The sequence below is a fragment of the Trichechus manatus genome, unplaced genomic scaffold, assembly GCF_000243295.1.
Source record: "Trichechus manatus latirostris isolate Lorelei unplaced genomic scaffold, TriManLat1.0 scaffold00209, whole genome shotgun sequence".
Classification (NCBI taxonomy): Eukaryota; Metazoa; Chordata; class Mammalia; order Sirenia; family Trichechidae; genus Trichechus; species Trichechus manatus.
In genome coordinates this window covers 634,432-657,893 of record NW_004444145.1, presented here as the reverse complement: position 1 = coordinate 657,893, position 23,462 = coordinate 634,432, and the positions used below count along the sequence as shown (strand labels likewise).

General features: G+C 55.7%; 1 protein-coding gene across 1 annotated transcript in view; it reads left to right on the top strand.

Annotated features, from left to right (window-relative positions):
* KMT2D (lysine methyltransferase 2D) overlaps positions 1 to 22,830 on the top strand; it is a 37,991-nt gene extending 15,161 nt beyond the window's left edge. The window contains exons 24-56 of the mRNA XM_004388287.2: positions 53 to 183; positions 271 to 418; positions 614 to 679; positions 858 to 968; positions 1,171 to 1,308; positions 1,415 to 1,499; positions 1,725 to 1,966; positions 2,059 to 2,132; positions 2,346 to 2,396; positions 2,525 to 4,336; positions 4,444 to 4,626; positions 4,715 to 4,851; positions 5,079 to 6,958; positions 8,707 to 8,830; positions 8,990 to 9,074; positions 9,180 to 9,246; positions 9,359 to 9,591; positions 9,692 to 12,538; positions 12,675 to 12,815; positions 12,939 to 13,106; positions 13,260 to 13,419; positions 14,087 to 14,162; positions 14,336 to 14,511; positions 14,601 to 14,731; positions 15,408 to 15,540; positions 15,619 to 15,746; positions 15,936 to 17,076; positions 18,319 to 18,455; positions 18,554 to 18,684; positions 20,398 to 20,683; positions 20,920 to 20,993; positions 21,102 to 21,210; positions 21,340 to 22,830. Coding sequence (XP_004388344.1) covers positions 53 to 183; positions 271 to 418; positions 614 to 679; positions 858 to 968; positions 1,171 to 1,308; positions 1,415 to 1,499; positions 1,725 to 1,966; positions 2,059 to 2,132; positions 2,346 to 2,396; positions 2,525 to 4,336; positions 4,444 to 4,626; positions 4,715 to 4,851; positions 5,079 to 6,958; positions 8,707 to 8,830; positions 8,990 to 9,074; positions 9,180 to 9,246; positions 9,359 to 9,591; positions 9,692 to 12,538; positions 12,675 to 12,815; positions 12,939 to 13,106; positions 13,260 to 13,419; positions 14,087 to 14,162; positions 14,336 to 14,511; positions 14,601 to 14,731; positions 15,408 to 15,540; positions 15,619 to 15,746; positions 15,936 to 17,076; positions 18,319 to 18,455; positions 18,554 to 18,684; positions 20,398 to 20,683; positions 20,920 to 20,993; positions 21,102 to 21,210; positions 21,340 to 21,432 — 11,498 coding nt within the window. The 3' untranslated portion in view covers positions 21,433 to 22,830. The remainder of the gene's footprint in view (positions 1 to 52; positions 184 to 270; positions 419 to 613; positions 680 to 857; positions 969 to 1,170; positions 1,309 to 1,414; positions 1,500 to 1,724; positions 1,967 to 2,058; positions 2,133 to 2,345; positions 2,397 to 2,524; positions 4,337 to 4,443; positions 4,627 to 4,714; positions 4,852 to 5,078; positions 6,959 to 8,706; positions 8,831 to 8,989; positions 9,075 to 9,179; positions 9,247 to 9,358; positions 9,592 to 9,691; positions 12,539 to 12,674; positions 12,816 to 12,938; positions 13,107 to 13,259; positions 13,420 to 14,086; positions 14,163 to 14,335; positions 14,512 to 14,600; positions 14,732 to 15,407; positions 15,541 to 15,618; positions 15,747 to 15,935; positions 17,077 to 18,318; positions 18,456 to 18,553; positions 18,685 to 20,397; positions 20,684 to 20,919; positions 20,994 to 21,101; positions 21,211 to 21,339) is intronic.
* Positions 22,831 to 23,462: the final 632 nt, after the last annotated feature.

Sequence of the window (23,462 nt, the reverse complement as noted above, 5' to 3'; positions counted from 1 at the left end):
GCAGCATGCCCAGGGTCACCAGAAAGGCTGACACCTCCTGTCCTGTCCTCAGTGATGCCTTCTGACCTGCCGGCAGAGGGCTCCGTTGAGCAGAGCTTAGCTGATGGGGATGAGAAGAAGAAGCAGCAGCGGCGAGGGCGCAAGAAGAGCAAACTGGAGGACATGTTCCCTGCTTACCTGCAGGTGGGACTTAGGGTCTGAGGGGTGAGTGGGAGTGTCTGGGCCCTGCAGAGCATGAAAAAACCTATTTCTCCCTGATTCCTCTCACAGGAAGCCTTCTTTGGGAAGGAGCTGCTGGACCTGAGCCGTAAGGCCCTTTTTGCAGTCGGGGTGGGCCGGCCAAGCTTTGGACTAGGAACCCCCAAAACCAAGGGGGATGGAGGCTCAGAAAGGAAGGAGCCCCCAACCTTGCAGAAAGGTCAGTCATGGGTGAAGGGGTGTGAAGGGATCTATCTTCCCTCTGTACTTAGGAGCTGTCAGGGGTATTTGGTGGGAAATGGACTGGTCTCCAGCAGTCGAGGGTGGGCCGAAGGCCCTGTTCTGTAGAGCTGGGGACCTGCCTGAGTGTCAGGTGTAAGGCATCTCTGATTAGAGTGGGGGCTATTGCTCTTAGGAGATGATGGTCCAGATGTTGCAGATGAAGAATCACGTGGCCTCGAGGGCAAAGCTGATACACCAGGTGAGGGCTGCTGGGGGACTGTGTCCTGTCTTGACTTTGCCTCTGTCGACCTGCTCTGCCCCTGAGCACTGGCAGGGTTGGAGGCTGGAAACTGTTGCATGCCCCTGTGTGGTTCAGGGTGGCTGATGTGGTACCTTCATCTTGGCCTTGACTGATGGGTTTCTCCTGGCAATTGCAGGACCTGAGGATGGGGGCATAAAGGCATCCCCAGTGCCCAGTGACCCCGAGAAGCCAGGCACCCCAGGTGAAGGGATGCTTAGCTCTGACTTAGACAGGATTCCCACAGAAGGTGAGGCTGTGACCCGTACCTCATTGTGTGTAAAGGTCCTCTATGGGGGAAGGAGAAGGTCCTACCTGTGGGACTGTCGTCTCTACCATGTCTCTGGAAGGGAGTCCTGGGCACCTTCCCTGGCCATGACCATTCGTATACTTGTGGGGTCCCGTCAGCTCCCCAGTCTTCCTCAGCATCGTCCCTCATCATTCCCCTACAGAATTGCCTAAGATGGAATCCAAAGACCTGCAGCAGCTCTTCAAGGATGTTCTGGGTTCTGAACGAGAGCAGCATCTGGGTTGTGGAACCCCTGGCCTAGATGGCAGCCGTACGCCACTGCAGAGGCCCTTTCTCCAGGGCGGTGCAGGTAGGGGTGGTTTGAAGACTAGATGGGCAGGTGTAGCCAAACTTGCCCCTAGGATGGGCCGGTTGCTCCCTTCTCTCTGATCTGATGCCTCTTGTAGGTGGACTCTCTTTGGGCAATCTCACCTCCAACAGCCCAATGGACTCCTACCCTGGCCTCTGCCAGTCCCCATTCCTGGATAGTAGGTTGGTATCTATGCTTAACCTTCGTGGGCAGCCCTGTTGTCTCTTCCCTTAGACTGGGTCCGGGCCTTCCCTCCCTTGGACTCCTGGGGGCCCCTTCTCCTCCCTACTCTCTTGAAAGGGGCCCTTCCCTGTCGGGACAAGGCAGTGGCCTGGGGCTGTGGGCAATGTGTCTGTGGTGGAGCCTGGCATCCCTGCCCCCTGTGACTCTCTGCCCCTGCGCCCCAGGGAGCGCGGGGGCTTCTTCAGCCCGGAACCCGGTGAGCCAGACAGCCCGTGGACGGGGTCAGGGGGCACCACGCCCTCTACCCCCACCACCCCCACCACGGAGGGTGAGGGCGACGGGCTCTCCTATAACCAGCGGAGTCTTCAGCGCTGGGAGAAGGACGAGGAGTTGGGCCAGCTCTCCACCATCTCGCCTGTGCTCTATGCCAACATTAACTTTCCCAATCTCAAACAAGATTACCCAGGTACCTGTGGGATGAGGGCAAGGGAAACAGCCTGGCAACATGCTGGGTAGTGGAGTGCCATGTCTTCTCTAACTCATTCTTTCTGCCCTCAGACTGGTCTAGCCGATGCAAACAAATCATGAAGCTCTGGAGAAAGGTTCCAGCTGCGGACAAAGCCCCCTACCTGGTGAGACAGAAAACAGCATGGTTCATCTTGGGGCACTGAGCTTGGAGGGAGGTGTCTTTGGGAAATTCACCTCAGTTCTTTCTACTCCCTACCCCTGAAGCAGCTGGGCCAGAGGGATCGCTTCTGGGTAGGGAGTGTGAGTGACATTGTGAGGCATGGGGGCTGGGCATGAGGCTGAGCTGTAGGCCTAAAACTGTGTTTTGTATCCTTTAGCAAAAGGCCAAAGATAACCGGGCGGCTCACCGCATCAACAAGGTGCAGAAGGTGAGTCAGGGCTGGGATGGGTTGGGCTGAGCCATCGAAGTCCTGTTGTGGGTGCCCTTTCTGAGGGTGTGGGGGACTTGGGCCTGTCCATAGCAGCCTGACTGCTGTATGCCTGGTCTCCCCTGTAGCAGGCTGAGAGCCAGATCAACAAGCAAACCAAGGTGGGCGACATAGCCCGTAAGACTGACCGACCGGCCCTACATCTCCGCATTCCCCCCCAGCCAGGGGCACTGGGCAGTCCGCCCCCTGCTGCTGCCCCCACCATTTTCATTGGCAGCCCCACTACCCCCGCCGGCTTGTCTACCTCTGCGGACGGGTTCCTGAAGCCACCGGCAGGCACGGTGCCCGGCCCCGACTCGCCTGGTGAGCTCTTCCTCAAGCTCCCGCCCCAGGTGCCCGCCCAAGTGCCTTCGCAGGACCCCTTTGGACTGGCCCCCGCCTATGCCCTGGAGCCCCGCTTCCCCACGGCACCACCCACCTATCCCCCTTATCCTAGCCCGACTGGGGCCCCCGCACAGCCTCCGACGATGGGCCCCTCATCTCGTCCTGGGACTGGTCAGCCAGGGGAATTTCACACAACCCCACCTGGCACTCCCCGACACCAGCCTTCCACACCTGACCCCTTTCTCAAACCCCGCTGCCCCTCACTGGACAACCTGGCTGTGCCTGAGAGCCCAGGGGTAGGGGGAGGCAAGGCTTCCGAGCCCCTGCTCTCACCCCCACCTTTTGGGGAGCCCCGGAAGGCACTAGAGGTGAAGAAGGAAGAGCTTGGGGCAGCCTCTCCTAGCTATGGGCCCCCAAACCTGGGTTTTGTTGACTCACCCTCCTCAGGCCCCCACCTAGGTGGCCTGGAGTTAAAGGCACCTGATGTCTTCAAAGCCCCTCTGACCCCTCGGGCATCTCAGGTAGAGCCCCAGAGCCCAGGCTTGAGCCTACGGCCCCAGGAGCCGCCCCCTGCCCAGGCTTTGGCCCCTTCTCCCCCAAGCCACCCAGACATCTTTCGCCCTAGCCCTTACCCTGACCCCTATGCCCAGCCCCCACTGACTCCTCGGCCCCAGCCACCACCCCCTGAGAGCTGCTGTGCCCTGCCCCCTCGCTCACTGCCCTCTGACCCTTTCTCCCGAGTTCCTGCCAGTCCTCAGTCCCAGTCCAGCTCCCAGTCCCCACTGACACCCCGTCCTCTCTCTGCTGAGGCTTTCTGCCCATCCCCTGTTACCCCTCGCTTCCAGTCCCCTGACCCTTATTCTCGCCCACCCTCACGCCCTCAGTCCCGTGACCCATTTGCCCCATTGCATAAGCCACCCCGACCCCAGCCTTCTGAAGTTGCCTTCAAGGCTGGGCCTCTAGCCCACACTCCTCTGGGGGCTGGGGGCTTCCCAGCAGCCCTGCCCTCAGGGCCAACAGGTGAGCTCCACGCCAAGGTCCCAAGTGGGCAGCCCTCCAATTTCACCCGGTCCCCTGGGACCGGTGCATTTGTGGGCACCCCCTCTCCTATGCGTTTCACTCTCCCTCAGGCGGTAGGGGAGCCTTCCTTAAAGCCCCCTGCCCCTCAGCCTGGTCCCCCCCCACCCCATGGGATCAATAGCCATTTTGGGCCCAGCGCCAACTTGGGCAAGCCCCAAAGCACAAACTACGCAGTAGCCGCGGGGAACTTCCACACATCAGGCAGCCCCCTGGGTCCCAGCAGCGGGTCCACAGGAGAGGGCTATGGGTTGTCCCCGCTACGCCCCCCATCAGTCCTGCCACCGCCTGCACCCGATGGATCCCTCCCCTACCTGTCCCATGGAGCCTCACAGCGGGCAGGGATCACCTCTCCAGCTGAGAAGCGAGAAGACCCAGGGACTGGAATGGGCAGCTCCCTAGCGGCACCTGAACTCCCAGGTACCCAGGATCCAGGCATGCCCAGCCTCAGTCAGACAGAGCTGGAGAAGCAACGGCAGGTGAGTCGACATCCTGGAACTGAGCCCCCCATAGCTCTGCTCTCTCTGGGCCAGCCTCATGATTGGAGTAGAACTGACTTAATTCCTCTTCTCTGTTCTCTCCACAGCGCCAGCGACTGCGGGAGCTGCTGATTCGGCAGCAGATCCAGCGCAACACCCTGCGGCAGGAGAAGGAAACAGCTGCAGCAGCTGCAGGAGCAGTGGGGCCCCCGGGCAGCTGGGGTGCGGAGCCCAGCAGCCCTGCCTTTGAGCAGCTGAGTCGAGGCCAGACTCCCTTCACTGGGACCCAGGTAGGTGGAGTGGCAACGGGTAGCAGGGCCCAGCAAAGTGGTGGAGCCAGGCTACTGAGGGTGGCAGCCTTACCTCCGTTTCTCCTAGGACAAGAGTAGCCTTGTGGGACTGCCACAGAGCAAGCTGGGTGGCCCTGTCCTGGGGCCAGGGGCTTTTCCCACAGATGATCGACTCTCCCGGCCACCTCCACCACCCACCCCTTCCTCTGTGGATGTGAACAGCCGGTAAGGCTCTCGGGGCCTCCCTGGGGGTCATTCAAAGGGACAGATTTTACTGCTGTTGTTTGCTGCCTCTGGCTTTTCCCATCTCCCTAATCCTCCCATACCACTTACTCTTCTTCCCATTCCTTCCCCTCATTGCATTAACTTTTTCCTCCCTTGTTGTCCTAAACCCATGTTCTAGCTCTTCTTCATCCTGATTTCATTTTACTGACTACTGTATATTCTTCCAGACAACTGGTAGGAGGCTCCCAAGCCTTCTATCAGCGACCACCCTATCCTGGGCCCCTGCCCTTACAGCAGCAACAACTGTGGCAGCAACAGCAGCAGCAGCAGGCAACAGCAGCAACCTCCATGCGACTTGCAATGTCCACTCGCTTTCCATCAACTCCTGGGCCTGAACTTGGCCGCCAAGCCCTAGGTTCTCCCATGACAGGAATTCCCACCCGGTTGCCTGGCCCTGGTGAGGCAGTGCCTGGTCCAGCTGGTCCTGCCCAGTTCATTGAGTTGCGGCACAATGTGCAGAAAGGACTAGGACCTGGGGGGCCTCCATTCCCAGGTCAGGGGCCCCCTCAGAGACCCCGTTTCTATGCTCTAAGTGAGGATCCCCACCGACTGGCCCCTGAAGGACTTCGGAGCCTGACGGTATCAGGGCTTCTTCCACAGAAACCCTCAGCCCCACCAGCCACTGAATTGAACAGCAGCCTCCATCCAACACCCCACACCAAGGGTCCCAACCTAGCCGCTGGCCTGGAGCTGGTCAGCCGGCCCCCTTCGAGCACTGAGCTTAGCCGCCCCCCTCCTCTGGCCCTGGAAGCTGGGAAACTACCCTGTGAGGATTCTGAGCTGGATGATGACTTTGATGCCCACAAGGCCCTAGAGGATGATGAGGAGCTTGCTCATCTGGGCTTGGGTGTGGACGTGGCTAAGGGTGATGATGAGCTGGGCACCCTAGAAAACCTGGAGACTAATGACCCCCACCTAGATGATCTGCTCAACGGAGATGAGTTTGACCTACTGGCCTATACTGACCCTGAGCTAGACACTGGGGACAAGAAGGATATTTTCAATGAGCATCTGAGGCTGGTGGAATCAGCCAATGAGAAGGCTGAGCGAGAGGCCTTGCTGCGGGGGGTGGAGCCAGGACCCTTGGGCCCTGAGGAGCGTCCTGCCCCTGCCCCTGCCCCTGCCCCTGCCTCTGCCCCTGATGCCTCTGAGCCCCGCCTGGCACCGGTACTCCCTGAAGTGAAAACCAAGGTGGAGGAGGGTGGGTCCCACCCCTCCCCTTGCCAGTTCACTATTACCACCCCCAAGGTAGAGCCAGCACCTGCCACCACTTCTTTGGGCCTGGGGCTGAAGCCAGGACAGAGCGTGATTGGCAACCGGGACACGCGGATGGGCACAGGGCCCTTTTCCAGCAGTGGCCACACAGGTGAAAAGGGCCCGTTTGGGGCCACAGGAGGACCACCGGCTCACCTGCTGGCCCCCAGCCCGTTGAGTGGCCCAGGAGGGTCTTCCCTGCTGGAAAAGTTTGAGCTAGAGAGTGGGACGCTGGCCTTGCCCAGTGGACACACGGCGTCTGGGGATGAACTTGACAAGATGGAGAGCTCACTGGTGGCCAGTGAGTTGCCCCTACTCATTGAGGATCTTTTGGAGCATGAGAAGAAGGAACTGCAGAAGAAGCAGCAGCTTTCAGCACAACTGCAGCCTGCCCAGCAGCAACAGCAGCAGCATTCCCTACTGTCCACACCAGGCTCTGCCCAGGCCATGCCTTTGCCACATGAGGGCTCTTCCAGTTTGGCTGGGCCCCAACAGCAGCTTTCCCTGGGTCTTGGAGGTACCCGACAGCCAGGCTTGGCCCATCCACTGATTCCCACCCAGCCACCAGCTCATGCCCTCCAGCAGCGCCTGGCCCCATCCATGGCCATGGTGTCCAACCAAGGGCATATGCTAAGTGGACAGCATGGAGGGCAAGCAGGACTGGTACCTCAGCAGAGCCCACAGCCAGTGCTGACACAGAAGCCCATGGGTACTGTGCCACCTTCCATGTGTATGAAGCCCCAGCAGCTGGCGATGCAGCAGCAGCTGGCTAACAGCTTCTTCCCAGATACAGGTATCCTTAGTTGGGAGCATGGCTGAGTTACTCCAGGCTGATTGTTGTTACCACCAAATGGGCACTGGGGCTAGAGATCTAAAACAAACTCTAGTTAAGGGAAATGGGACACAAAGAACTTTGACTAAATGTCATACTAGTAGTACAGGCAGAAGCATGGTAGCTCCTAAGAAGGAGGGCAATGGTTCCTAACATATAATAGGCACTCAGAAGATGCCTGAATGCATGAATGAAACCTGATTAGCAAAGGCTTTGCAGTTGTGATGAGGCTGAAAGTTTAGAACTTGGAGAGTGGTGTAAGAAAAGCAGTCCAGATAGGTGATAAGACTTGAGTGAGGCCGTAGTGGCTGGAAAACCTATGGGGTGTTTGGAGAACAGTGAGTGAAGTGGTAAGGCTGGAGTAGACTTTATGTAGAGGAATGTGAGTGGATGATTCTGGAGAGGTAGGGAGGTCAGATTGAGGAAGTCCTTGAATTATAATACCATTAACATTTATTGAGTAACCGCTATTTGCCAAGTAATGTGCTAAGTGTTTTTGCATTCATTGTCTAATTTAATCACCACCGCAAACTCATTACCTACCATTTCCTGTTGTGTTGATCCTGACTCATGGTGAACCCATGTGTGTCAGAGTAGAACTGTGCTCCATAGGGTTTTCAATGGATGATTTTTTGGAAGTAGATCACCAGGCCTTTCTTCCGAGGCACCTCTGGGTGGACTCAAACTGCCAACCTTTCAGTTAGCAGCTGACCATGTTAACCACTTGCACTACCCGGGGACTCATGAAGTAGATACTATTATTTTTGGTTTGCGGAAGAGGAAACCAAGGCATGGAGGTTAAGCAACTTGCCCAAGTTCACTCACCTAGCAGCTAGCAGAGCTAGAGTTTGAACCCTGACACTCTGGTACTGTTAACTGTATCAAATGCCTCAAATGCCAGGAGAGGGAGTTTGATTAGTTCTATGGAAAGTGGGCAGTTGGATAAGTTTTCTGAGCGATGGGGAAATACACAAAGTGCAGGATTGTAGGAGGATTTAAGTTGTTGTTGGTTCCTTATTTCTGCTTTTCTACCCTACATCCTGGATGTAGTTACAGGTGCTGCGTGTCATGCCTAAAACAGCTCTGGCCTTTAGGGCTTTGGCACAAGGCCCGTGTCTTGGGTTCTTGGGTTGCACTAGAGGCTCTAAGAACACTGCTTTGGAAGAGTGCTTTCCAGGTCATCAAGTGCACTCATATTCTCAGCATGTTTGACTCTCTCAACAGCTCTGTGAGGTAGGCAGGGTAGGGCTCGTGATCTCACTCAGATAGAGGAGTGAACTGAGGCTTATAGCTGAAATGACATTGATATATCGCATCAATAAATATTTATTAAGTACCTCTTCCTAGCACTGTGCATGTAAAAACAGAGCCACATGTCCTGTGAATAGCAGAGCTGAGTCACCCAGGTGGCCTGGCTCCTAGTCCAGTGGTCTTTCCACTGTGCCACGCCATTGTTCTTGGAAGGAACAGCAGACATGGAGTGGAGCACACCAAAACCAAACCAAGCCCACTGCCGTCGAGTCAATTCCAACTCATAGCGACCCTATAAGATAGAGTAGAACTGCCCTACAGGGTTTCTAAGGAGTGGCTGGTGGATTTGAACTTCCGACCTTTTGGTTAGCAGCCAAACGCTTAACCACTGCGCCACCAGGGCTCCTGGAGTAGACATGGAGCCCAAAACTCAGCTCACTTGGCTGTTTCCTCTCCAGACCTAGACAAATTTGCTGCAGAAGATATTATTGATCCCATTGCAAAGGCCAAGATGGTGGCTTTGAAAGGCATCAAGAAAGTGATGGCTCAGGGCAGCATTGGGGTGGCACCCGGTATGAACAGGTAAGAGTTGGGGGCAGAGGGGCTTGGCTTTTTCCTTTTCCAGTTACACCCCTCACCTACCTGGCCCACCATCCCTGACCTTACTTGTTCCACCTCTTCTCTGCCTTTCTGCTTTCCCCATCCACTAACACTTACCCTTTTTGCTTTGGTGGACTACAGGCAACAAGTGTCACTGCTAGCCCAGCGGCTCTCAGGGGGGCCTGGCAATGACTTGCAGAACCATGTGGCACCTGGGAGTGGCCAGGTAAGTGGCCAGATGGGAGTAGGAACTTGTGTCCTATGCTATTGGGCCACCCTTCTTAGGGTCTGGCACAGAACAGTAACCCTTTAGCAGTTTCTCTTATTGCAGGAGCGGAGTGCCGCTGACCCCTCCCAACCTCGCCCCAACCCACCCACTTTTGCTCAGGGGGTGATCAGTGAGTATGGGACATGGGAGAAGGGTGTAAGGAAGTGGTTTGGGATATGTGGAAGAAAAGGGATTGGGATCACCATCTTATTTATAGGTCCTGACATTGTTTCCTCTCCCAGATGAGGCTGACCAGCGGCAATATGAGGAGTGGCTGTTCCACACCCAACAGCTCCTACAGATGCAGCTGAAGGTGCTAGAGGAGCAGATTGGTGTGCACCGTAAGTCCCGGAAGGCTCTGTGTGCCAAGCAGCGCACCGCCAAAAAGGCTGGCCGTGAGTTCCCAGAGGCCGATGCAGAGAAGCTCAAGCTGGTCACAGAGCAGCAGAGCAAGATCCAGAAACAACTGGATCAGGTGGGGAAAACAAACTTCAGCCTAGCACCTAGAAGCTAGGGAGGAGGGATGGCATGGGTGAGCAGGCTCCATGCTGACCTCTCTGACTCTCCCATGCTAGGTCCGAAAACAACAGAAAGAGCACACTAATCTCATGGCAGAATATCGGAATAAACAGCAACAACAGCAGCAACAACAACAACAGCAACAGCAGCACTCAGCTGTGCTGGCCCTCAGCCCTTCCCAGAGTCCCCGACTACTCACCAAGCTCCCTGGTCAGCTGCTCCCAGGCCATGGGCTACAGCCACCTCAGGGACCTCTGGGTGGGCAAGCTGGAAATCTTCGCCTACCCCCTGGGGGCATGGCACTACCTGGACAACCAGGTGGTCCCTTCCTCAACACAGCCCGGGCCCAGCAGCAGCAACAGCAACATTCTGGTGGGGCTGGGGCCCTGACTGGTCCCTCTGGCAGCTTCTTCCCTGGCAACCTTGCTCTTCGGGGCTTGGGACCTGATTCAAGGCTCTTACAGGAAAGGCAGCTGCAGCAGCAACGCATGCAGCTGGCCCAGAAACTGCAGCAGCAGCAACAGCAGCAGCAGCAGCAACAACACCTTCTAGGACAGGTGGCAATCCAGCAACAGCAGCAACAGGGCCCAGGGGTGCAGGCAAACCAGGCCCTGGGTCCTAAGCCCCAGGGACTTCTGCCTCCCAACAGCCATCAGGGCCTCCTGGTCCAACAGCTGTCTCCCCAACCATCCCAGGGGCCCCAGGGCATGCTGGGCCCTGCCCAGGTGGCAGTGTTGCAGCAGCAACACCAGCAGCAGCAGCACCCTGGAGCTTTGGGCCCCCAGGGCCCTCACAGACAGGTACTTCTGACCCAGCCTCGGGTGCTGAGTTCCCCCCAGCTAGCACAGCAGGGTCAGGGCCTTATGGCACACCGGCTGGTCACATCCCAGCAGCAGCAGCAACAACAACAGCACCAACAGCAGGGATCCATGGCAGGGCTCTCCCATCTTCAGCAGGGTCTGATGCCACACAGTGGGCAGCCCAAACTGAATGCACAGCCCATGGGCTCCTTACAGCAGCAGCAGCTTCAGCAACACCAGTTTCAACAACAGCAGCAGCAGCTTCAGCAGCAGCAGCAACTTCAACAGCAACAGCAGCAGCTACAGCAGCAGCAGCAGCTACAACAGCAGCAGGTACAGCAGCAGCAATTACAGCAGCAGCAACTACAGCAGCAGCAGCAGCAGCAGCAGCAGCAGCAGCAGCAGCAGCAGCAGCAGCAGCAGCAGCAGCAATTTCAACAGCAGCAGCAGATGGGCCTCTTGAACCAGAGTCGAACTTTACTGTCTCCTCAGCAGCAGCAGCAGCAGCAGCAACAGCAGCAGCAGCAGCAGCAACAGCAGCAGCAGCAGCAGCAGCAGCAGCAGCAGCAGCAGCAGCAGCAGGTGACACTTGGCCCTGGCATGCCAGCCAAGCCTCTTCAACACTTTTCTAGCCCCGGAGCCCTGGGCCCAACCCTCCTCCTGACGGGCAAGGAACAAGGCATTGTAGAGACAGCTCTCCCTCCAGAGGTCACTGAGGGACCCTCAACACATCAGGGAGGCCCTCTAGCAGTAGGGACTACACCTGAATCAACGGCTGCCGAACCAGGGGAGGTAAAGCCTTCAGTCTCTGGGGACTCACAACTCTTGCTTGTCCAACCCCAGGCCCAGCCTCAGCCCAACTCCCTGCAGCTGCAGCCACCTCTGAGGCTCCCTGGACAACAGCAGCAAGTGAACTTGCTCCACACAGCAGGTGGGGGAAGCCATGGGCAGCTAGGCAGTGGATCATCTTCTGAGGCCTCATCTGTGCCCCACCTGCTGTCACAACCCTCTGTTTCCTTAGGGGAGCAGCCTGGACCCATGAGCCAGAACCTTATGGGTCCCCAACATCCCCTCGGGCTAGAGCGGCCCATGCAAAGTAATGTAGGGCCACAGCCTCCCAAACCAGGACCTGTCCCCCAGTCTGGGCAGGGCCTGCCTGGGGCTGGAGTCATGCCTACAGTGGGTCAGCTTCGAGCACAGCTCCAAGGGGTCCTGGCCAAAACCCCACAGCTGCGGCACTTGAGTCCTCAGCAGCAGCAGCAGCTACAGGCACTTCTCATGCAGCGACAGCTACAGCAGAGTCAGACAGTACGCCAGACCCCACCCTTCCAGGAGCCTGGGACGCAGCCCTCTCCTCTACAGGGCCTCCTAGGCCGTCAACCCCAACTTGGAAGCTTCCCTGGATCCCAGACAGGCCCCCTCCAGGAGCTAGGGGCAGGGCCTCGACCTCAGGGCCCATCCCGGCTCCCTGCCCCACAAGGAGCCTTATCAACAGGACCAGTCCTTGGCCCTGTACATCCCACACCTCCACCATCCAGCCCCCAAGAACCAAAGAGACCTTCACCAAAATTACCTTCCCCCAGCTCCCAGCTCCACTCTGAAGTCCAGCTCACTCCCACCCAGCCAGGGACTCCAAAGCCCCGGGAGCCTTCTGGGAGAGTCTCACCTGCTGCTGCCCAGCTTGCGGACACCTTCTTTGGCAAGGGGCTGGGACCTTGGGACCCCCCAGACAACCTCGCAGAAGCCCAGAAGCCAGATCCTGGGCATCTGGAGCAGGTGAATGGGCAGGCGGTGCCTGAGCCGCCCCATGTCAGCATCAAGCAGGAGCCTCGGGAAGAGCCATGTGCCCTGGGGGCCCAGGCGGTGAAAAGGGAGACCAATGGGGAACCACTAGGGACACCAGGTACCAGCAACCACCTCCTGCTGGCAGGACACCGCTCAGAGGCTGGACATCTGCTCTTGCAGAAGCTTCTACGGGCAAAGAATGTGCAGCTCAGCACTGGGCGGGGGCCCGAGGGGCTGCGAGCTGAGGTCAACGGACACCTTGACAGCAAGCTGACTGGTCTGGAGCAAAAACTACAGGGTACCCCCAGCAACAAGGAGGTAAGTGCTCTAGCCAGAGTGGAGCAATAGAGTGGGATCTGGAGCCTGGGGGCAGGAAAGCAGGTCTGGGTCAAACAGAAGAGGTGAGGACTCTGAAGATGCAGGTAGCACCCTTCACTGTGGTTATCTGGCTTAGGATGCAGCAGCAAGGAAGCCACTGACCCCGAAGCCCAAGCGGGTACAGAAGGCAAGCGACAGGTTGGTGAGCTCCCGAAAGAAGCTGCGGAAGGAGGACGGGGTCAGGGCCAGCGAGGCCTTGCTGAAACAGCTGAAACAGGTGACCCCCAGGAGCCAGTCCCCTGGTCCCGTCCCAGGATAGGGGGCACCCTGGCCCCTAGGTGTGCAGTGGCAGAGATGAAAATGCTGGAGGTTTCCAACCGTGTCATCTTGCCCCTCCTAGGAGCTGTCCCTGCTGCCCCTAACGGAGCCTACCATCACCGCCAATTTTAGCCTCTTTGCCCCCTTTGGCAGTGGCTGCTCAATCAGTGGGCAGAGCCAGCTGAGGGGGGCCTTTGGAAGTGGGGCACTGCCCACTGGCCCTGACTACTATTCCCAGCTGCTTACCAAGGTCAGAAAAATGGCAATACCTTTGGGGATAATGACGTTCTTAGGGAGGTGGGATGGGAGTGGAAGACTTGAGGAAATTGCTGATGTGTGGGGCCAGGAGATTACATCAGTCTCCCTATGCCATCTTGCACACAACACCCCACCCCACCCCCAGAATAACCTGAGTAACCCGCCGACACCACCCTCGTCGCTGCCCCCCACCCCACCCCCATCGGTGCAGCAGAAGATGGTGAATGGCGTCACCCCATCTGAAGAGCTGGGGGAGCACCCCAAGGATGCTGCCTCTGCCCGAGAGACTGAAGGGGCACTGAGGAGTAAGTCAAGAGCAGAGTGGACCCTTCCTTCCCCAGCAGGATTTGGTGGCTGAGGTCCAGGCCAGTTAGTCTGCCCTGATATGCAGTTTAAGAAATGAGTATGTTACACAATGCCTTGTGAGTTTATAAGGCAGGATACCCAAGATAGGAAGGGCCTCTTCAGGACTGATTTGTAATGGGCAAGGATGGGTCTTCGAGTCTAGAGCAAAGGCAACAGTGGAGTAGGGGGTGGGCATAGCAGGGATAGTATTAATGAAGCTTTATGTCTAAGAACAGTCCAGCTTTAGTGGGTATGGAGCTAAGTCAGATCTGGATTTGAATTCTGGCTCCTGCATTTATTTATTTAGCTATGTTACTATAGTCAGACAACTTGATTGACTTGCCTGAGCCTTCATTTTCTCACTATAAAATGGGTATTATAATGCTTAATAGAGTTGTTAAAAGATTAATAAACAAAGGGGTATCTAAAGCCCAGGGCCTGGCACATAGAGAAAGCTCGGTAAATACAACTTGTCTGCCCCAGACTGGGAGTGGGTGGATGGGTAGAGAGTGGTTATGATAGCTAACCTAAGGTCTCATGCTAGTTAGGCCTGAAATGTAGACGAGAAAGTACCATCGGCTCTGGTCACCCTCACCCTGACTTTCCTTCTCCCTCTCCACTCCTCAGATGCTTCAGAGGTGAAAAGTCTAGACCTGCTGGCCGCCTTGCCTACACCCCCTCACAATCAGACTGAGGATGTCAGGTGGGGGTGGGGCCGGAAATGGAGATAAGGAATGGGGGGTAGAGGGTGGGCTGCCTCAGTTTTCTTCTGACTAATGGCAGATTTCAAATGAGGCTATGACATCTACTGATCTCTAGATTTGGGAGGGGGAGTCCACAGAGCTGTAGAAACAGGTGTCAAATTTTGGCCCGTAGGATGGAGAGTGATGAGGATAGCGATTCTCCTGACAGCATTGTGCCAGCTTCATCCCCCGAGAGCATCCTGGGGGAGGAGGCACCTCGTTTCCCTCAGCTAGGCTCATGCCGGTGGGAGCAGGACGACCGGGCCCTATCCCCTGTCATCCCCATCATTCCTCGGGCCAGCATCCCAGGTAGGTGTTGCTTTGGGCATGGGCTAGGGCAGCCAGGGCTGGGAGAACAAGGCGACTGGACCTCACACAGGTCTCTCTTTCACATTCAGTCTTCCCAGATACCAAACCTTATGGGGCCTTGGACCTGGAGGTCCCTGGAAAGCTGCCTGCCACAACTTGGGAAAAGGGCAAAGGAAGTGAGGTGTCAGTCATGCTGACGGTCTCTGCTGCTGCAGCCAAGGTTTGTTCTGGGGGTGCCTCTAAGGCCAAGGAGACCCTAGTCAGAGGGCATTCCCTGGAGCTTGTCTAGATTAAAAACAAACATTTGGTCATCCAGAAACTCCTACTGAGTACCCGCTACGTGTGAAAGCCTGGGCTAGAGGCTGCGGGTACTAGGGTAAATGAAGCATGATCTCTGCCTTCAAGGAGCTTATAGTCCAGTGGTAAAGACAGACAAGTCAGCAAATGAGTAGAGTGTACAGTGTGACAAATGCTAAAAGACAGCACTTCCCCTGTTACATTCGGTGCAACTCTCTGCTGTTTTTTGAAATGTTAACAGGATTTTGTGGTCAGAGAAAATGGAAGACCTAGTTTTTAAAAAAAACAAACAAACAGATTTCTTACTGCAGGACTTCTCAGGTCCTTTAATTTGCTAATGCGTGTTGTGACTCTCCGAGTTGTGGATATAGCGAACATCATTTCGTAAACTGATTCAACATAGATCTCTTTCTGCAGAGCTCTCGTTGATGCCCATAGCAGTTTGGGAAATGAGATGGGCTGGGAGCGGCCCAGGGGCAGGATAACCAACCGCTCGGGAGGTTGTGTTCTGGATGTCCTTGTCCCCACCAGGCTGGGGGTTGTGCTTATGCCAGACGCTCTGCTGACATGTCCCTCCATCTCTGTCCCTGCCCTTGTAGAATCTAAATGGTGTGATGGTGGCAGTGGCAGAGTTGCTAAGCATGAAGATCCCTAACTCGTATGAAGTGCTCTTCTCAGAGAGCCCTGCCCAGGCAGGCACTGAGCCCAAGAAGAGGGAAGCTGAGGGCCCTGGTGAGTGTGCCAGGAAAGTCCCTTGGGGCTTGAGGGGAATAGTTCTGGTGGGAGGCTCTGACCCCTTCCTTCCTGCAGGTGGGAAAGAAAAGGGTCTGGGAGGCAAGAGCCCAGAAGCTGGCCCTGATTGGCTGAAGCAGTTTGATGCAGTGTTGCCTGGCTATACCCTCAAGAGCCAGCTAGACATCTTGAGCCTCCTGAAACAGGTGGGTCTGGGCCAGACAAGGGTGTGGGTGTTAGGAAAAACGTACTGACTTGGACAGAGAAGCCAGGAGGCTTTAGGGAGAGTGAAATCTGGGCCAGGAGGAGGGGAGAGGGCCAGTGTTCTTTTCGCCTAAGGGAGGAGCTAGCTAGGTGAGGCACTGGAACTAACAACACGGGGCACCCTCCCACAGGAGAGCCCTGCCCCAGAGCCACCCACCCAGCACAGCTACACCTACAACGTTTCCAATCTGGATGTGCGACAGCTCTCGGCCCCGCCTCCTGAAGAACCCTCCCCACCTCCCTCCCCCTTGGCACCCTCTCCTGCCAGCCCACCTGCTGAACCCATGGTTGAACTTCCAGCCGAACCCTCAGCTGAGCCACCAGTCCCCTCGCCTCTGCCTCTCGCCTCCTCCCCTGAGTCAGCCCGGCCCAAGCCCCGAGCCCGGCCCCCTGAAGAAGGGGAGGATTCCCGCCCCCCTCGCCTCAAGAAGTGGAAGGGGGTGCGCTGGAAGCGGCTGCGGCTGCTACTGACCATCCAGAAGGGCAGTGGGCAGCAGGAGGATGAGCGGGAAGTGGCAGAGTTTATGGAGCAGCTTGGCACAGCCCTGCGACCTGACAAGGTGCCTCGAGACATGCGGCGCTGCTGCTTTTGCCACGAGGAGGGCGACGGGGCCACCGACGGTCCCGCCCGCCTGCTGAACCTGGACCTGGACCTGTGGGTACACCTCAACTGTGCCCTGTGGTCCACGGAGGTGTATGAGACCCAGGGTGGGGCGCTGATGAATGTGGAGGTTGCTCTGCACCGGGGACTGCTAACCAAGTGCTCCCTGTGCCAGCGCACCGGTGCCACCAGCAGCTGCAATCGCATGCGTTGCCCCAATGTCTACCATTTTGCCTGTGCCATCCGCGCCAAGTGCATGTTCTTCAAGGACAAGACCATGCTATGCCCAATGCATAAGATTAAGGGGCCCTGCGAACAGGAGCTGAGTTCTTTTGCTGTCTTCCGGCGGGTCTACATTGAGCGAGATGAGGTGAAGCAAATCGCCAGCATCATCCAGCGGGGAGAGCGGCTGCACATGTTCCGTGTGGGGGGCCTTGTGTTCCACGCCATTGGACAGCTGCTCCCTCACCAGATGGCTGACTTCCATAGTGCCACCGCCCTCTATCCCGTGGGCTACGAGGCCACACGCATCTACTGGAGCCTCCGCACCAACAACCGCCGCTGCTGCTACCGTTGCTCGATCGGCGAGAACAATGGGCGGCCAGAGTTCATAATCAAAGTCACGGAGCAGGGTCTGGAGGACCTGGTCTTCACCGACGCCTCCCCGCAGGGTGAGCATTGGCCTTGGAAATGGGAATATGGAATTGGGCAAGTTTCTCCCAGGGTCACCTTTATGATGTTGATAAGCACCCCAAAACCTCCATGTGGATGATCCTCTCCCTGTACCTCAGGCAGGCAGGGGCCTCTTGAAGATCCCCAGAGAAAGTGTTTAAGCTTCTCTTTAAAAAAAAAAAAGCCCGTTGCCTTGGCTCAATTCTGACTCATGGCAACTCCATGTGTGTTAGAGTAGATCTGTGCTCCATAGTGTTTTCAGATGGCTGATTTTTCGGACATAGATCGCCAGGCCTCTGGGTGGACTCAAACCGCCAACCTTTTGGTTAGCAGCTGAGTGCTTAACTGCTTGCGCCACCCAGGGACGTCTCAGCCTCTCTTAAAAAACAAACCTGTTGCCATCAAGTCGATTCCGTCTCATAGCGACCCTATAGGACAAAGTAGAACTGCCCCATAGAGTTTCCTAGGAGCGGCGTGGATTTGAACTGCCGACCTTTTGGTTGGCAGCCCAGCTCTTAACCACTACACCACCAGTGCTCCATTCATATAGGTTTAAGACCCCTTAAATTCCCTTGTAATTGGAAATATTTTCCTTGCCTAACCTCACATATCCTGGCTCCTTTTTCTATCCTTGGTGGAACTAAAGGATACAGTTCTGAGACCCTATTGTCTGATTCACCCAACTTGATCCTAACCAGGAGTTCCTTATTGTTGCTTTTCCCTGGACAAAATTCTTTTGATCTTAGTTTTAGTATTCCTGATAAAAAGAACAATGAGAGCAGTTACCATTTATTGAGCATATATTATGTGCCATAAACTAAACTAAGTGTTTATGTAGGTTATTTTATTCATCCAACCATATGAAGTAAGTACTGTTATTATGCCCAGCATGAATAGAAAGAACCTGAGTCTTAGAGGCTGATTATTTGGCTCAAGGTCCCATGGCCAGTACTGGAACCTGAACCCAAGTCTTCCCAACTCCAAAGCATGCCTGTTCTGCTGGCTTGCAACAAGGAACCTGGCCTGTGCATGGTCTCCTGGGCCCTGCGTTCGTGTTCCTATGTACCGAGGCTTCTCTGATGCTCCTCCAGGGTTGGAAGCTTCTAGCCAGTTGAGGGAGGCCAAGCTGGGGTCCTGAAGAGCCACCGTCATGACAGGGAGGTGTGAAGATTGGGGCTTAGAGCTAGAGGTCAGTGAGTGGAAGTTGCCTCTGAGGGCTACTCTCTTTCCCGGCCTCTTAGCCGTGTGGAATCGCATCATCGAGCCTGTGGCTGCCATGAGAAAAGAGGCTGACATGCTACGGCTCTTTCCTGAGTACCTGAAAGGCGAAGAGCTCTTCGGGCTGACGGTGCACGCTGTGCTTCGCATAGCTGAATCAGTAAGGAAGGGACTGGGTGCAGGGGCCTGGGGGCACTGGGAGCTTTGGCTCTGACCTAAAAGAGCTCAGGCTAAGGTGAGCACAACTTGTGCCCACAGCTGCCTGGGGTGGAGAGCTGTCAAAACTATTTATTCCGCTATGGGCGCCACCCCTTGATGGAGCTGCCACTCATGATCAACCCCACTGGCTGTGCCCGATCGGAGCCTAAAATCCTCACACACTACAAACGGTGAGCTTGTGGGGCTGGGGCCAAGGGATGTGGGCATTGGTAAGGCCCCTCCGGCCACATTAGGAGGGTTTGGGGTACAGATCAGAGTTTCCTTGGGGATACTGGGGATTCACTCTTAGGCCTCCTAATTAGAGGGTACACAGGTATCACAGGGGTAACCCTTTCCTCCTCACCTACCCTACTCAGGTGTACTGGGGAGACCTGGGGTCTAGGACAGAGTTATCTTGTGTACCCTGGGAATGGATGTTGGGGAGGTTCTGTGTAGACAGTGGTCAAATTTTATGAAATGTATAAGGGACCCAGTCACCTCTTCCCTCTCCTCTTTTGCTTCTAGGGGGACCTATGATTCTCCCAAACCTCAGATGCCCCATGAGTGCTAGGGTTACCTTCCCTTCCCCAGGCTGAGTTGAATTGATATCAAAAAATAAATAATTAGAAGTATGCTAGAAAAATAATAAAACCTTACATTTGTATAGCACTTTATACTTTTTTTTTCAAAGCGTTTTCACATCCATTATCTCATTTGATCCTCACAACAACCTTATGAGGTAGGTAGGGCAGGTGGTATGACCCCCATTTTACAGCTGAGAAAACTGAGACGCGGAAAGGTTAAGTGACTAGACCAAGGTCACGCAGCTGGGACCAGAACCTTGCCTCCTGACTGTGGCTCACTGTTCATTCTGTGCTCCACGGTAGCCTGGCCTTGATCCCTGGGTAGAGGGAGGCAGAGTCCGTGGTAGCAGGGCTCTCTTGAAGGCCTTCAGTTGCTCCGAGAGCTGCTGTAGAATGTCAGAGACTCTGCCCCTAGTCAGCCCTAGTCCTTGATGCTTTACAACAGTGGTTTTCAAACTGCGAGTGTATGTGTTCCAAAAAGCCCTGGAACACATAGACTGAGTGGGCAGAACTTGGCCCTCCCCATTCCTCAACCCCCTTTCCCCAATTTGAATTCAACCTGAAGAGCTCCATTTTCATCTAGTTTATTTGTTGTCATCCCAATCAACATTTTGTCTAAAAAAAACTCCAAAGATTTCTACTAAATAAAAAAGAAAAGAACCCAAAATGTTTGAAAACCACTGCTCTGGGATGGGTAAGACTTTGGCTAGTGCCCTAGGGTGGTGAAAAGGCACCCGCCAGGCAGCAGTTATTCCCCTGCACTGAGCCATCTGCACAGAGTCTGATGTTATGTCAGAGGAGGGACAGTCTGAAGAGAGGAAAGGATACCACTTTAGGCTGTGAATGCACAGCCAATTTTAATTCGAATCAGGCCCCTATTGTTAGGGCTTCCAGTATGAGCAGGAGGCAGGACTTAAGACACTGAACAAACCATCAGCTTAAATTCCAGGCCTGGGCTGCTTGGGGAGGACCTCCCAGAGGAGCATGGCCTTGAGTGTGGTTTGGCAGGAAAGTGGTAGAAGGCAGGGAGGTGGGAGAGCAGGCTCAGTGTAGGGGAATTGTGCTTCCCTCTCCCTCTGTGCCCACCCTGATCTGGGCTCTCTGTGCCCCCCAGGGTGCTAGAGGGGTCCCTGTAGCTAGTTGCTGCCTCACCAAAGCAGAGACCCAGATGCCTCCACTCCATTTCCAAGGCAGCACTTCCCATGGCTTGCTAGCAGCACACACCCCTAACTGGCGTGTCACACATCCCAGGGAGGAGGTGGGTGGTGTGTGCTTGGTCTGAGGGAGAGCTGTCTTGTCATGAACTGTATCACTTCCCAGGCCCCACACCCTGAACAGCACCAGCATGTCCAAGGCATATCAGAGCACCTTCACAGGCGAGACCAACACCCCGTACAGCAAGCAGTTTGTGCACTCCAAGTCATCTCAGTACCGGCGGCTGCGCACCGAGTGGAAGAACAACGTGTATCTGGCTCGCTCCCGTATCCAGGGCCTGGGGCTGTACGCAGCCAAGGACCTAGAGAAGCACACAATGGTCATCGAGTACATTGGCACCATCATTCGCAATGAGGTGGCCAACCGGCGGGAGAAAATCTATGAAGAGCAGGTATGGGTTAGCAGAGGAGCCAGTGTGGTACATGGGTCAGGCTCAGCCAAATAGCAAGGGGCAGGATTGGGTCCAGGGGAGCAGGAGGAAAGCTGTGGGAAGAGGCAGAGAGAGGCAAGCAAAATGAAGAACATGCAAGATAAGCCTACTGCTTGAATCTGCTGAACTGATCCCACCACTGCTACTGCTATTCTCTGATAATCTTGCCCCTTCTTCTGCAATCTATACCTTTCTAGAACCGAGGTATCTACATGTTCCGGATAAACAATGAACATGTGATCGATGCTACATTGACCGGAGGCCCTGCCAGGTGAGAGAGGAATGAGGAAAGAAGGATTTAGGGGACCCTGGGGCTGGCACTCTAGGGGTGGGCCAACAAGGAAACGAAATTGTCCCAACTCTCTGTCCCACTGTCCAGGTACATTAACCATTCCTGTGCTCCTAACTGTGTGGCAGAAGTTGTGACATTTGACAAGGAGGACAAAATCATCATCATCTCCAGCCGGCGAATCCCTAAAGGAGAGGAGGTGAGAGGTAGCATCCTGAGTGAGTGACAGGGCAACTCCCTACCCACCTTCTCTGTCCTCAGATTAAGCTCTGCTCACCCCCCCTTTCTCTGGGGGGCTGGCATCGATTCTGCCCTCTTCTCTTTCCAGCTGACCTATGACTATCAGTTTGACTTTGAGGACGATCAGCACAAGATCCCCTGCCACTGTGGAGCCTGGAATTGTCGGAAATGGATGAACTAAGAAGCTTTGAGGCTACCAGGCAGGGGAGTCTTCCCACCCCCAACCTCTTCCCTGAAAGAGATGAGGGGGAAGAGTGGTAGCAGCCGGAGCCGGGACCCAGGTCTGGGGCTGCCGGCTGACCGGAGCCCCTGGAGCAGGAGGCTGGGGCAGAGGGCCCTAGGCCAAGACCACCCTGGGCACCAGGGACAACCCTCTTCCCTGCTACCGGCCCCCAGGCTGGCATCTCTGCCCCCAGCTCCAGGAGGGGCCAGACAGAAGCAGCCATTGGGCATCTCAGGTTTGAGGGGGATATGGGCCGGGAACTACCCAGAAGCATCTGGGAGGCAGCAGGGAGAGGGGAGGAGGATGTGTGGTCGGGCCTCACAGCCCTTCTGCTCCCACCGACCTCTCCGGCCCAACTCAAGGCTGCAAAGAGACTTGACTAAGCTTGACAATCCCAAAGGCCGGGTCCCACACCTGGCCCTGCCTGCCGGGTCCTGCTCCCACCCTCACGCCCATCCCCTTCCCTCTCAAATCTGTCTCTGTCTCCCTCTTCTCCTCTGTGTTTCTGTCTCTCTATGGGTTGTGTTTCCTTGTTTTCCACTCTGACAAATGCAACATGAATGGGAAAGAGGTGCCCAGCTGCCCACGAGGGCAAGCCAGGCGAGCCGGGCAAGGAGACCCCGCACCCACACCTACCTCATTTAAGTGTTGGATTTTTTGCTGTTTCGAAATGTGAGACCCTCTCCAAGACCCCCACTGCCCCAACCCTCTCCCCCACCTCACTGCCCTCTTCTGAGTGGGTGGAAGGGGGGTAGGAGGAGGAAGAAAAAAACAACAACAAAAAATCCATCTTTGTTTTTAATTATGGGCATGGGATGGTGGTTGAGGCTGATGATGATGAAGATTGGGGATGACTGGCCCCTAGTTGCTCTAGGACTTCCTTCTCCATCTGGACATGGGGGTGGGAGGGGTGTGCTAACCTAGGACCAGGTTATCTCCCTCCTGTTAGCTCAACCCCATCTTGAGCCCATTTGCCTTCCAGCCCCTGGATGGGCCGGCTGGGGGGTAGGGTGAGGGCTGTCCCTGAGGCATGCCCATACCCAGTGAGGCAGGGTGTGGCCCGGAGCTCCCACTTTCCCTCAGTCACCAAACTGCTGCTGGTCTGGTGGGAAGGGGTGGTGATGTGGGGGTGGGGGAGCTTAGTGTCAGCGCGGGGAGGGTGGGGGGTATTTATCTATTTATACATGGGATTGTACATAGTCTTGTGGGGCACGGGGGAGCCGGCTGGAGGTGAGAACCCTCCCCTCTCCCCCCACCCCCGGGGAGAGCAAATGTAAAACTACTAATTTTTGTGCTTTATATATTCTATATAAATATATCTATTTTCTTTTTACAAAACCAGTTTATAAATGGTAGGGGGGCATGGGGCAGACACATGGAGCTCCCCTTGTGGGGGGGCCCCCTCCATTACCCAACCTACCACCCTTTTCCTCACCCCCTCCTCCCCACCCCCTGGCTGTGACTGCTGTAAGGTGGGGGTACAGAGGCTGGGCAATTCCCACCTCCTGTTGTATAGTTGGACTATGTTATAACGCACAAAAGTGAGCTGGCCCCAGGGGGGAGCCAGAGGGTGATGGGTCCCCTGCCTCCCTTCTCCCTCCCCCTTCTGCCCAAGCTTGTGCTGCAGTTGAACCTCTTCCTGGTGGCAGGGGTAGGTAGGGGGTGGGTGAGGCCCCACATCCCTCTCTGGTAGGGAGCCATGGGGATGAAGATGAAGCTTATATGCAGTTCTCTCCTAGGGGCTGTGGGCAAAGGGCATTTTGTAATTACTATTTTCAAGAATCAAATGTCTGGAGTGTAGGGGTGGGCTTGATGGTGGATGGGCGGGCCTGCTGGAGGGAGAAGCACGGTCGTGTTGTGATTTTAGGTTTGTTTTTGTTTTGTTTTTGAATTTGGGGGTTGTGGATTGATGGGGGTAGGGAGATTTTTTTTTTTTTTTAAGCTGCTTCCTCAACTGTTTTGAGCTGCAAATGTTTAAGAGAATAACA